General features: G+C 38.5%; 1 protein-coding gene across 2 annotated transcripts in view; it reads right to left on the reverse strand.

The window, feature by feature from the left end:
- The window catches only part of LOC143974940 (bifunctional heparan sulfate N-deacetylase/N-sulfotransferase 4-like), a 566,687-nt gene that overhangs the window by 500,632 nt on the left and 51,136 nt on the right, over positions 1-14,919 (reverse strand). For both annotated transcript variants that reach the window (XR_013272301.1, XM_077476810.1), the window contains exon 2: positions 5,195-6,422. Coding sequence is in view for 1 of the 2 variants with exons in the window: in XM_077476810.1 (XP_077332936.1) it covers positions 5,195-6,181 (987 nt within the window). In the remaining variant the exon portion in view is untranslated. The remainder of the gene's footprint in view (positions 1-5,194; positions 6,423-14,919) is intronic.

A 14,919-nucleotide genomic window follows, 5' to 3' on the forward strand; every position in this document is an offset into this window, starting at 1 on the left:
GCTTCACTTATACATAGTAACACTTAATAATCACATAAGACATATGCCCATATAACAGTAGTTTGGAAATTGCTGGGAGCCTGTTAAAACTTGTGTAACATTTAGCAAATTTATGCTGAATATTTAAATATTTAAAGTGTTACTAATCCCACAACAGTAAAGTCAGTCTGTATATGAAGTAAAGCATGCTTGTTATACTCACTGGTCCTTGGTGTATAGTGAGGAGGGGGTAAATAAGCACCAGTCAATTTAGCCTTTTTAGAATTTATTGCAGGTGAAATATGATGGTGGCAGAATCAGGGGCGTTGCTAGGTCTACAAAAGATCTGGATCTAGAGCCCATAGCAGCGAAGTAAAGAAAGTCATGCGCTTGGGCGGGCATACAAATGTATATAATATACATGTGTGTGTATGTATCTGTGTGTGCGTGTATTTTTTCTGTGTAGCATCTGTGTGTGTGTGTGTTCTTTAAGTAAAACAGTAAAAAGAGGGAGGACAGACCATATTGGTCACATAAAGAATGAGGAAGGACATCTGGTTACAAAGGATGGGGAGATGGCGAAGGTATTGAATTTATTATTCTCCTTAGTCTTCACAAGGGAATCGGGAAGAATGAGGAAGGACATCTGGTTACAAAGGATGGGGAGATGGCGAAGGTATTGAATTTATTCTTCTCCTTAGTCTTCACGAGGGAATCGGGGGGCATCAGTAACCAAAACTGCAGTGTTTATCCTTATGACACATCACAGGAAGCACCCCCACGGTTAACAGAGGACAAAATTAAATTAGACTTGGGAAACGTAACATTAATAAGTCACCAGATGGCTTGCAACCAAGGGTACTTAGGGAATCCAGTTAAGTAATTGCCAGACCATTGTTCCTAATTTTTACTGACAGTCTACTGACTGGAATGGTACCAGCTGATTGGAGAAAAGCCAATGTAGCACCAATATTTCAAAAGGACCCAAAACACATCCCTAGGAATCGCAGACCAGTTAATCTAACAACAATAGTATGCAAGCTCTTGGAGGGGATGATACGGGACTATATACAAGAGTTTAGTAACAAGAACGGTATCATTAGCAGTAATCAGCATGGATCCATGAAGAATCGTTCTTGCCAAACCAATATATTAACCTTCTATGAGGAGGAGAGTTGTCATCTAGATAAATGAAGGCCCGTAGATGTGGTGTATCTGGATTTTGCAAAAGCATTTGACACAGTTCCTCATAAATGTTTACTGTACAAAATAAGGTTCATTGGCATGGACCATAGGGTGAGTACATGGATAGAAAACTGGCTATAAGGGTGAGTTCAGAGGATGGTGATAAATGGGGAGGACTCAGAATGGTCAGGGGTGGGTAGTGGGATCCCCCAGGGTTCTTTGCTGAGACCAATTATATTTCTTTTGTAAATAACGTGGAGGATGGGGTAAACAGTTCAATCTCTGTATTTGAGGACAATTCTAAGCTAAGCAGGGCAATATTTTCCCTGCAGGATGTGGAAACCTTGCAAAAAGATCTGAACAAATGAAAGTGGTGGGCAACTACATGGCAAATGAGGTTTAATGTAGAAAAAAATTAAATAATGCATTTGGGTGGCAAAACTATGAATGCAATCTATACAATGGGGGGGGGGGGGGTGGGGGGGCTCTGGGGGAATCTAGGATGGAAAAGGACCTGGGGGTCCTAGTAGATGATAGGCTCAGGAATGGCATGCAATGCCAAACTGCTGCTAACAAAACAAACAGAATGTTGGCATGTATTAAAAAGGGGATCAACTCCAGAGATAAAACAACAATTCTCCCTCTCGACAAGGCTCTGGTCTGGAGGATATTAGTTATGAGGAAAGGTTGCGAGCACTGAACTTATTCTCTCTGGAGAAGAGACGCTTGAGGGGGGATATGATTTAAATTTATAAATACCATAATGGTGACCCCACAATAGTCATACAACTTTTTTGTGGAAGGAAATTTAACAAGACATGTGGCCACTCATTAGTGGTTCTTTACTGTAAGAGCGACAAGGATGTGGAATTCCCTTCCACAGATGGCGGTCTCAGTGGGGAGCATTGATAGTTTCAAAAAACTATTAGATAAGCACCTGAACGACTGCAACATACAGGGATATACAATGTAATACTGACATATAATCACACACATAGGCTGTATTTGATGGACTTGTGTCTTTTTTTCAACCTCACCTACTATGTAACTATGTAAAGTGGAAACATTTTACTATAATATTCTGCCATTTAAGATTAACCTTTGTCCAACATGTGGAAATAAAAAAATAAAAAAAGATGTTGGTGTAGGTTGAGGGTATGAAAATATGGGTAAGTATTTAAAAGTTATGATTAATGTGTAGCAGAAGTCAATAAATCTTGTGGTTTGCAACTGTGAAATGATTATATCATTGAAACAAAACTATTAGGCCCCCTTCATACTATGAGTTGTGTTAGGGCACATGAGTGAAATTGCACTGCATTAAAGTGCATCTAAACTTAAAAAAATAAAATTTTATATATTTCAGCTTGCACAATAAAGACAAGATTCTTTGAAATTTCTTTTTAACCCCCCTGGCGGTATTCCCGAGTCTGGCTCGGGGTGGAAGTTTTACACCAAAAGCGGTAACCCGAGCCAGACTCGGGACCGCTTCGCTGTATGCAGGAGGAGGTTTACTTACCTTCTCCCTTGGATCCAGCAATGTCCCCCCGCTGTACGAGCGGCTCGTCCTCCGCTCGATTCATCACGGAGCAGATCTCCGTTCCCTGCGAGCGTTGCGACGCACGGGGACGGAGATCGGCGCCAAATTCTAAAAGTGAAACACACACATTACATACAGTATAATGTAATCTTACAGATTACATTGCTGTATGTAATTATTTCACATCCTCTTTGTCCCTAGTGTTCTGTCCAGTGTCCTGCATGCAGTTTTATATTATAAAAACTGTTCTTTATGCCTGGAAACTGGAGATTGTCCATAGCAACCAAAACTGTCCCTTTACATCAAAAATGGTTTCAGACCAGCTAGAAAACAGCGATAATAAATTGGAATCACTCGCAGAATTGAGCGATATCGATTTGTAGGGAGATCCGTCATCAAATATTGAAAAGTAATGACAGTGACAATTCTGCAACTGAGCAAATTTCAGTGTTTTTGATTTGATTACATTATTGAATAATTTTTATTATTGTTATATTATTATTTGGTATAATTATTTGTAGTTATTTATTATATTATAATTTATGATTTCATTTTTCAAACGTTATCATACCCGGGATGTCTGCTAGACTCTGGTTTGGACAGATTTAAGTCAGTTATTCCTAAGAATTGCAGACCTACAATATAACACCAAACTTTCATGCAAAATAATTGTACCGCTTTCAGCAACTAAAATCCGAAATAATCATACCGTCAGGGAGGTTAAGCTTGTGGAAAGTGACAATGACACTGCATTTCAGGAAAAATCAACATACAAAATGTTCTTAGCCTGAAAAGTGATCATGAATGATACCACATCCAAGGACTAGGAAGCTGAAATATATAAAAGTGTATGGATAACCAAAACTGTATTTTTTACTTTTGGATAGGGTAGGCAAGGGTTAAAACTACTTTCAATTTGCCCAGTTGAGGAGATTTATTTTTACTTCCTGTCATGGAGATAGAACAGGCTGTAAGAATAAATCTCTTAAAAGTTAGATGAATTCCCCTCTCAGTTGCTCTCAGAACAAGTGTCCCGACTGAAAGATGTCTCCTCCATCCCTGCTTTGGTGACAACTGCAAAATTTTGGATCTCATATAATTTTATGTTTTTGTGACAGTAGCCAACATGACAAGTAGAGAGGTTGAATCTACCCCAACAAGGACAAAGAACACAATAAAAACTTGAAGGGGTTCTAACGCTTCCCTGCTTTACCAAAAAAAAAAGTTTTTAGCTATATAGTTTATACTGTATATCATTTAAGGCAACTCATTAATTTTGAATCTACTGGCAGTGCACCTTAACCCACTAAATATTGGACACACAGCTGTTTATAGAAGTGCACCACAACACACATTAGGGGTTATTTATGAAAGGCAAATCCACTCTGCACTACAAGTGCAAACTACAAGTGCAATTGAAATTGCACTGAAAGTGCAGTCGCTGTAAAAAGGGGTAGATCTGAAATGAGGGGAAGTTCTGCTGATATTATCATCCAATCATGTGTAAGCTAAAATGCTGTTTTTTTATTTTCCTTGCATGCCCTTCCTTGGATCTACAGTGACTGCAGTTTCAAGTGCACTTTCATTGCAATTTTAACTGCACTTTGCACTTGTAGTTTGCACTTAGTGCAAAGTGGATTTGGATACGTAGTACAAAGTAGATTTGGCTTTCGTAAATAACCTCCATTGTGTGTTATGGTGAATTTCAGAGTGGGTGCATTTTCTATTACCATAACACTACTTTGGAATGCCATTCAAAATAAATGTCACCACAGTACACCAAACCATGGCAAACTGCCATGCATTGCTATATTGTGCAGTAAAACCTACTCCTTTTTTTTCAGGTGACCCTATCCCAAAGCACAGTTTAACAGCTATGGTGACTGCTCAATTTTAACAAAAGGGATTCACTTGCTGTTTAAGGAAGTGCCCCAGTCAAAATGAAACAACAATAAACAGTTTTGGCTAGAGTTGTGCTAGAGTGCATATAAAGCTAAAATATTAAATATCCAATGTCAACCTCCACTGCCTCCAGTGTTGTTGTTTTAACAGGAGCAGCATTACCGTTACCATAGGAGTTGTCTCCAAATGCTCCCAGTACAGCCAGACTAGTGTATACTTGTTGAACTTGAGTACCACCTACCCCAACTTATTGACAACAGCTCCCAGTGTGTGTATCATGGTGAAAGATATGTACTGAGGGTGGGGGAGAAACTTCTGGGCAGTGTCAGGTGGCCCAAATCACTTCTAAAATAAAGAGCACAGTTTGTAGATTTTTTTGTATAGTATGTGTATAATAACATTATCGTGTGAGAGGCATATCATTGCTAAGTTACAAAATTAGATTTTTAAGAGTATGGGTTTAGTAGCAGTGAGAGTGATGTGTCTTCTTTTCCCACAACACTGCAAGTTTCATTATTACAATGCAAGTAATAATTTATTCCTCATTGGTGACAGTGTTTAATTAAATTTAAAAGAAATAGAACTTACCTTCACATCATTTACATTCATCCTAGTGCCTTCCTTTCCAACAAATATATCATCTATGTCTACAAGAATGAATCTGTCCAAGGATAAGCTAAGTTTCTTCCCAGACAAAAAAGATATGGCATCTATAAAAATTAATTTATGCAACCAAAAATTCAAGTTGTTTCCAAACAAAACTCGTTGAATCCCATCATGGAGTCCCAAGTCCTGGATTACAGTGGCTTGAAGGGAAGATATGGATAAAGAAGGTTCATGTTGTTCAGATGATTGCAGTTCAGATAAAATCACAGGTTGGTATGTTGAGTGGTTGTACTGGAAAACCGTCCAGTCTTCCCCAGGCAAAGGACCTTTAGCAATTGTTGCTTTTGTTATATGAAGCAGTGGAGAGGATGGATTTACAAAACAGTCTTTCAGAGCTACATTGTTGTAGAGAAGTAAAGGAAAACCTTTCAGTTTGGTATTTGGCAAGCTATTTTCATTAGCTTTGTGGAACGCAATAATGCTGACGCTGTAATCGATGCAGTATTTTTCGAGAAGTTCTCGATTCCAAGAGTCCATTGCTACATACTTTAAGATGTTTTCATAGATAATGATTGCATATTTGCCTTTGCCATCTTTTGTGAGTGGAGGGATGTCTCCTTTACTGGGTGCAATAACTATGTGGTAGGGAAATCTGCTGGATTCCAAGATAGCTACAATGTCTTGTCCAAGCTGAGAGTATTGGCTCTCCACAAAGAGTAACACTGTGTGATCTCTCATGGCAGCAGTACCAGTACTAATTGGCTTAACTGTCCTCATCTCGACTGTCCTGTATGGTAACAGGTTTATGTCTTCACAGTCAGCTTGAGCTGTTGTCTCAATAAGTACTATTGCCTGCTTGTGACCAGAATATAAATAGTAGGCAGAAATGACTATACTTATAAGACAGAAAGTGGCTAAGAGAAGTACTAGTGTTCGGAAGCTCCTGCGCAACTTTACAATATGATTCATGTTTTATTTGATTTTTTTTCAGAAATGGCAGTGCCTCTCCACCTATTCCCTATTAAAGTGACTCGGTGAGTGGAACATAGAAGTGAACTTGCACTCCTCTGTAAGTGCTTATGTGACCATTGCACTGCATTTACATTGATGTCTATTAAAAAAGTTCAGTCAAGAGCACATATGTATAAAAGTGTGGACAATGAACTTGTCTTGCTTCCAGGATTTCTTGATTTCTAATGGCGATCATTACCTATAAAATAAACATATCAATTCAATTAAGAAATCTGTGCATGATCACATTTAAAAAAAAAAAACAATAAAAAATTACAGTCTGCACCCTGTTAGCCCCTGTACACACGGTTGGAAATTCTGACGGAAAAGGTCCAATCGGACCATGTTGTCGGATAATCCGACCATGTGTGGGCTCCATCTGACTTTTTCCGTCGGAATGTCCGACCAACAAAGTTTGAGAGCTGGATATAAAATTTATGACAACATGATCCAATCGGACTTTGTCCGATTGTTTGTAGAGAATTCCGATCAGACAAAGTGCCACACATGCTCAGATCAAATTACGAGACCAAAGCTATTGGCTACTAGCCACAACGTAGTCCCGGCATAACGAACGAACATTATCACGTTCTGAATGATCAGATTTTCCAACAACTTTGTCTGACCATGTGTATGCAACACCAGTTTCGGACAAAATCCGTCTGAAAAAATTGAACGGATTTTGTTGTCGGAATGTCCGACCGTGTGTACAAGGGCTTAGAGTTTCTCTGAATAAAAAAATATATTTGATAATTTTTCTAATTTTAAGCTATGGTAGATTGTCAGATAGGCCAAATACCTTGCATAACATGAAATGTTTCCCAGTAAGTGATAAAAACACCTTGAGAAGTAGTTTGTCAAAACAATGGAGTGATTTTCAGTAAAAGACCCTGAAAACTGGCTATGACAGGAACATTTTTAAACAGGTGACTTCTCAAGCAATGACAATGGGACATGTTTATCGGTAACCACCTTCTAAAGTTGAAACAGCTTAAAGTGTTTGTAAAGTTGTGTTTTTTTTTTGTCAAGCATAACAAACATGTTAGATCCAGTGATGTTGCAGCAGTGTCTTGGCTGCTCTGTGTAATGGTTTTGCACAGAGCAGCCCAGATCCTCCTCTTCTCGGGTCCCTTGCCGACCCTCCTGTCCCCTCCCTCCTACTGAGTACCCCAAAAGCAAGCAGCTTGCTATGGGGGCACCTGAACCGAGTCACAGCTCCCTATGTCCATTCAGTTGGCCCCACTCCTTTTCTCTCCTCATTGATTGACTTTAATAGCTGCAAGAGCCAGTGGTGTCATGATGCTGTGTCAGCCAATTAGGAGCGGAGTCCTGGATAGCCGAGACACTGCTGCAATATCACTGGATCTAGATGGGGCTCAGATAAGTATTAGGGGGCTGAGGGGGGCTGCTGCATATAGAAGGTTTTTTATCTGAATGTATAGAATGAAATAAGATAAAAAACCTTTTGCCTTTACAACCACTTTAAGGACAACATGCTCAGCATTTAAGTTATTTTCTATGTTTGCTAGTTCTTGTACACAGCCAACATGGACCAGCGGTATATATTGGGAAAAACACCAAATATTTTTCTTTCTATTGTCCAAATTAACAGGGAACAAACTTAAACCTATGTATTCAGCTGTTCCCCATTGACCCACGGCTAAGAAGAGCACACAAAGAAGGTGCAAAGAATAAACATTCTGAGAATAGTTACAAGACAGGTTAATAGAGAACACTAGGAATTGAAAGATAATTAAACGTTTAATATTATATCAGACAAAATCATGATATTGTTAGTACAAATTTGGAAAGGATAATCAAAGGGTGGCTTAATGTTTCAATGTATACATGTATGGATAAACCATGATAATATACAAAAAGACATAATCATGACAGAATATCATATTATCTGAAAAATGGTTAGTCATAATCTTAACATATGTTTGTTTATTCATAATCATTGTTTGAAATGTGTGTGCTTCATTATTTAGACATACTCAAGTAGTAGCTTAAAGTGTACAATTATTTTTATGTGTATCATGAATCTTTAATTGTGGATCACTATGCCAAAGGTTTGCATGTTGGTGTTAATATACCCAAAAGGTTAATAAGCACACATTAGAAATCACCAGGCCCTCAAAGAAGGATAGTTATATGCCCTCTAAATAAAATAACATAGGTACATCGTTACAAAATATACTACCGGTATAAAGATTTGATGCAGGCTTTCCCTGGAAGACCTGAATATAAATATTTCCAGCCTCAGAGTGCCACCCGGTGGCCAAATGTAGGTAATGCTTGTACAAACACATAGTTGATCAATAATATAATGTACCAAAGAGAAATCAATAAATAATACCAAATACCACCCTTTGGGTAGATTTTCAAGGGCTTTTGTTTTGACTCGGTCAGAACGTGAGGTGAGAGGCTAGGATATTGAGGTGGAGGACAGCACTTGCATCTTCAACGTTTATGCACTGGTGGTGTGTTGTGCTTTTTTTGTGCAGAAGAATCTGAGGATTATTTTTGTGCATTCAGACTCTTATTTTTATTCTATTTATTTTTTGAGTGTGTGGACTTTATCTTTATTGTTTATTGTTCACTATTCCCACTGAGGGAAGACGTATATTTCATTATTGTCTATTTTTCACTATTCCAAATCAGGGAACATGAATATTTGATTGTGCACTCAGTATCTTGCTATATTGCAAGTTAACCACATATTCTTATTTAAGGATTTATTGGGAGTTATTTAGGAAGTTCAACACTGTTTTGTTTTGTATATTTTATATTTGAAGTGAACACATTTTCTGTGTGTGCAGCAGCCAGGTGTGGGGGGGGGGGGGGGGGTATTTTTTTATTGTTTTTTGGTGGGGTTTTTTTGTTATACCACCTACCACACATATCACTATTTAGTGATTAAAGTTATTATTTGCGCTGATAGAAATTTGTTATATTGTTTGATATTTAATTAATGATGTCATCCACTGTCCTTGTCCCTTTGTTTGTCAGGGAGCTGTCATCAGTGTGCAATAGTTGGCAGATGCTGATGGGTTGGTGGGATTTTTGTTTTTGCGATCAGCGAGCATTGTTCAACATAATTTATATGGATCTACAATGAGGGTTTTTTTTAAGTAACGAGTTTTAAGAAAATCAATAAGAATGTGTTTATTCATTGCTATTTTCATGCTATTGCTATTTAAATTGTTATTTACATGTTTTAGGGTACTATGTTCCCCTTTACTCATTCACGTGGGAAGGGGGTATCACTATTTTTAAAAAGAGTTAACAGATTCCACTAAGCTCCTCACACACAGACCCCTACAACCACTTAGCCAGAGTTGTGGGAAAGAGGCACTTCATCAACATGGGGACAGGGTGTTTTGCCAGGGGGTTCCCATTCCCCCGGTCAGATAAAGTCAGGCCAGGATGAAGTGCCAGGGGAGGACGAAGCCCCCCTTGGTCAAGTATTGAATATGTAGTGATCCTACAGTTTTTTTTGCATGGGGTGCCTTCTTAAAATGCATACTAGATCAATATTAAGGATAAGGGTCTGGCATGTATTTTTAGGGGTAGCCTATACCATTTTATTTTTGTGTGGGGTCCTCCATTAACATCTATCCTGGGGTCTGGTATAGATGATGGGACACTGCTTTATTTACAAACAGAAAGAAGCAGCCAGGAGCTGTCATTTACTGACAAACTAAATAGCATTTTGTTTTTTGTTTTAATTTTGGTTTTGCTGTAGTAGGTTGAATATATCAAACAGATGCATCACTTCAAATCCATGTTAAGGATTATGTCATTTAAAGGATTTCTGCACTTTTTTTGTTTTACTTTAAGCATTATTAAAGTCATTGCTCCCAGCCTAACTGATTAAAAAAAACAAAAAACTTTCTACTTTGGTATAATGTCGTGCCCAGCCCCCTACACTCCCTAGACTATTAGCCAAGAAAATGGCTATTACTGGTTTCTCAGATTCCGCTTCTATCGACTTCTGTGGGGGTTCAGATTTGGCACAAAAACTTTGGTAATATTCATGAAACTGTCCTGAACTGAATCCACGTATAAAAAGTAATTTAAATATAACAGTATACAATCAACACAATGAGAAATATTGTGGTGAGCATCACTATGAAAAAAGGAGGTTTAAGTACCATTAACCACTTCAGCCCCGGACCATTTTGCTGGCCAAAGACCAGAGCACTTTTTGCGATTTGGCCCTGCATCGATTTAACTGACAATTGCGCGGTCGTGCGATGTGGCTCCCAGACAAAATTAACGTCATTTTTTCCCCACAAATAGAGCTTTCTTTTGGTGGTATTTGATCACCCCTGTGGTTTTTATTTTTGTGCTATAAACAAAAAAGAGCGACAATTTTTAAAAAAATTCATTATTTTTTACATTTTGCTATAATAAATATCCCCCAAAAATATATAAAAAATGTTTTCCTCAGTTTAGGCTGATACGTATTCTTCTACATATTTTTGGTAAAAAAAAAAAAAAAAAAACAATAAGCGTTTATTGATTGGTTTGCACAAAAGTTATTTACAAAATAGGGGACAGTTTTATGGCATTTATATTAATATTTTTTTTACTAGTAATGGCGGCGATCAGCAATTTTTATCATGACTGGGACATTATGGAGGACACATCAGACATTTTTGACACATTTTGGGACCATTGTCATTTATACAGCAATCAGTGCTGTACAAATGCTCTGATTCCTGTGTAAATGACACAGGTAGTGAAGGGGTTAACCACTAGGTGGCAGTGTAGGGGTTAAGTGTGTCCTGGGGCATATTACTAACTGTGGGGGGCATGGCTATGTGTGACATGTCACTGATCTCTGCTCCGATCACAGGGAGCAGAGATCAGTGACACTTTCACTAGGCATAACGGGGAGATGCTTGTTTACATTAGCATTCCCATGTTCTTCCTCCCCGTGAGACAATCGTGGGTATCCCCATGGCAACCGAGTCTGCGGGACCCGAGATTTGACTCACAGAGGTCCCGGCCGGTGTGCACACACGGTGGCATGGTGGCAAATTTAAAGGGACGTACAGGTACGCCCATTTGCCTGTCCATGCCATTCTGCCGATGTACATCTGTGTGCGACAGCCGGGAAGTGGTTAAAGACTTACACAATCTGGGGTATCAGAAACAGAAAAATCCCAGGGAGGGAAGGCAGAATTAGGATTTACGTACATATAGTATATGCAGTGCTCAGGCATGAAGTTATAGGACTGCTCAATCTTGGTTGTTTGGAACATTGAACCACAATGAATACTAAATAATAGTGACATTAGCTGGACAAGCAAGATAAAGCAGATTCATGACACAGTGGATACTGCACAACCATGCTACCAGCAGGAAAATCAGAGTAATTTAGATTATTGGACAAAAGGGGAGGATGCGTAATGAAATTTGAAATAAGATTCAGAGGAGGGAAGCAGCAGATAGCTTTAGCACATGACTGACTGATCAATATAGAGGCATGCTATATATACTAGCTTTGTAGGGCTTAAGATAGCTGAAGATTTGGGAGTTCCTAGGCTGTAGTTTCGACCTAGAGTATTGAAATTAGGGGCATCCTGAGACCCCTGAAACACATTGAAATTTCAAAAAGAAATGTATGTTGATACTTTACCTGCCTACCACCTTCTTCTGCTGCTTGAAACTTTTCTTCAGTTGAGGAACAGGAATAATGGCCTTCAGAGTGCCATTACCATGTATCTTGGCTACAAATTCAGAATTTCTCAGCAGATGGCTCTGTTGGGAAATTCTGAATTCACCACTGGTTTCCTAAATACATAAATATGTGAGTATATAGAAGGGTTTATTTAATAAGTGGGTATCCCCTTTACCTATAAATAATTTAAAAGTATGCACCTCCCATATCAATTTGTAAAAAAGTAGCAAAAAGACTAGTAGGTGAATTCTGGAACAATGTATATCCGTGAAATATATTTGCCCTAAATAAATTATAGCTCATGTTAATATTAAATTCGGAATTACCATGAGATAACACAGATGACCTACAAAACAAGCAGATTTCTACATAGGCTTTACTGGAATACATGCCTGCATTTGCATGCAACATTTTACTTTTAGATTGTGTGAATAGCCATCATTTGTCTTTTTTGTTCCCCGTAAACAAACACAAATGATTAATTACAGTATCATAGAACAAACAAGCAATTCTCGTAATGATGAGGCTCTTCATTTAATTCCTCCCAATGAGAAGCCACTTATGCTGATGACTGTTTACAAGAACAAAGAAACTGCATTTGCAGTGTCAGAAAAAAATAATAACAATACTGAAATACAGATGCCTACGTTTTCCTATTGTTAGCTTTTCTTTGATTCTGCAATTTGAATTGTGCAAAATTAAATTTCCATTCTTTCTCATAGCAGTTGTGGATCATTTATGCGCTAGATACATTTTTCTATAACCAGTGTTCATACCTGCAGTTTCAAGTTTGTGTGGTAATTCACAGCATATAACAATGGCTTACTGCCATTATTTTTTTGTTTTGTAACAAAAATTAGGAAAGCAAATAGACATGGTTTGCGTTGTTTTGCACCTTTAATGGACATTCAAAGTGCAAAGCTTTAGCTTTGAGCTCATCAAAGTGGTTTTATTTTATTCAATCACAAGAGGGCAATGTTTTCTTCTTTTCATCGGCATGGAAAGATATCCTTACCTAAACTTGAACAAACAAATAAATCTATCAATATGTCAGTGGTGGAAAAAGGTCAAAATTAACAAAGGCAAAAGGTAAAACACCTTTTTAGAAGGTTCTGTGATAAAACAGAATTTAGCTGCAAAACAAAACTGTTGCTAGAGCAGTTTTAATATAATATTGTATAATGTGCAAAGAAATTACCTAGGGACTAGTTTATAAAATCTGAAAAATAAAAGCTGAACTGGAGCCTTACCTTTAGTCCTGCACAGTTGGGCGGGCTCTTCTACTTTATTAAAGAGGCTAACACTGATTTCACTGCACACTATGAGCTTTTCACAATGTGCATTAGAATCAGAAAGAACACATCTCATTTGTCGAATGGAGGGCATCCAGAATCAACTAACCCTTTCTTTCAGCGTCCCTGGCCCACCCCTTTTATTTATTGAAATTTAGTTCTTTCAATCATGGAGGCTCAGCATCACACATGGATGTAACCTAGGGCAGCCTGAAGGCAAATACAGCCTGTCTAGGAACACTCACTTCTCCAGACTCTATCAAGACATATTTGATATTTGTTTAACTTTTCCCAAAATCCAGACCACTGCTTGTATCAGGGCTGAGGGCTCATGAGATATGTGCTAATGCTGGCCATACATGGATCAACATTTGTTTGGAAGTCTATAGATTGACTACCCACCCCCACCAAAGTGTTCCGCCTACCCCAACTAAGTTGGGGCATGAACAAGTCGGGGCTTGAACAAGTCGAGGCAAGCGCTTTGCCCCAGGGAGAGATCACCCATCGCTGGATCAGATTAGCCATTGACCTCAGAGAGATGATCATAGCAAGATGATAGCAAGAGTGGATTACCACCACTGGAATCTTTTTTAAATTTTTTTTATTTTTAATAAAGGACTTTTGCAACGGTGTGTGTGTTTTTTAACAATTTTTTTACACTTTCATGTAAAAGCATCCTCCCAATGTTGAGGGCATGTGGCCTGGTACGGTTCAGGAGGGGGGGGAACTCTCTTGTCCCCCCCTCTTTTCCTGCGGCCTGTCTGATTGCGTGCTCGGATAAAGGGTCTGGTATGGATTTTTAGGGGGAACTCCATCCAATTTAAAAAAAAAAATTGGCGTGAAGTTTCCCTTAAAATCCATGCCAGACCTGAAGGGTCTGGTATGGATATTTGGGGGGAACCCCACGTCATTTTTTTTTAATTTGACGAGGGGTTCCCCTTAATATCCTTACCAGACGTGAAGGTCCTGGTAATTTAAATTGGGGAAACCCACGCTTTTTTTTTTTTATCAATGACTTTCAATGACTGTTCTCTGTATTATAGCCGTGAGTGATTTTAAATTACTTTTTTTTCCTGCAGAAATTACACTTTGTGCAGGGACAGTTCTAAGCATTGGAAACATGCGCCCCTTCACAGGCATACTATAGACACCCCCCAGGTACGAAATTTAAAGGAATAGTATACTTTTATTGTTTCACTTTAAGCATTATTAAAGTCACTGCTCCCGAAAAAACGTCAGTTTCTAAAACTTTTTTTGCAATGATACATGTCCCCTGGGGCAGGACCCAGGTCCCCAAACACTTTTTATGACAATAATTTGCATATAAGCCTTTAAAATTAGCACTTTAGATTTCTCCCATAGACTTGTACGGGGTGTTCCGTGACTTTTTGAATTTGCCCCGAACACCCCAAATTGTTCGCTGTTCGGTGAACAGGCGAACAGGCAATGTTCGAGTCAAACATGAGTTTGACTCAAACTCCCTAATTGGGACAGGTGTTTTGATTTATTAGACCACTGATGTATTTTAGAACTGACAAGGGCTAACCCTTTTTGTATTCATGTGGCTTTGTACGGTGCAAAATAAAGCATGATGAGTCAGTAATGGGGAGAAAAATCAGCTGCAGAAAGACAACGGGCAATACTGGTGACTTGTTTAATGCCCTCTGCTTTTTTGTGTACAGCTTACCAGTCTAGTTTATGAATGCAAAAGC

The sequence above is a fragment of the Lithobates pipiens genome, unplaced genomic scaffold (assembly GCF_037356315.1).
Source record: "Lithobates pipiens isolate NorthernLeopardFrog02 unplaced genomic scaffold, aLitPip1_a1.2 Scaffold_13, whole genome shotgun sequence".
Lineage (NCBI taxonomy): Eukaryota > Metazoa > Chordata > Amphibia > Anura > Ranidae > Lithobates > Lithobates pipiens.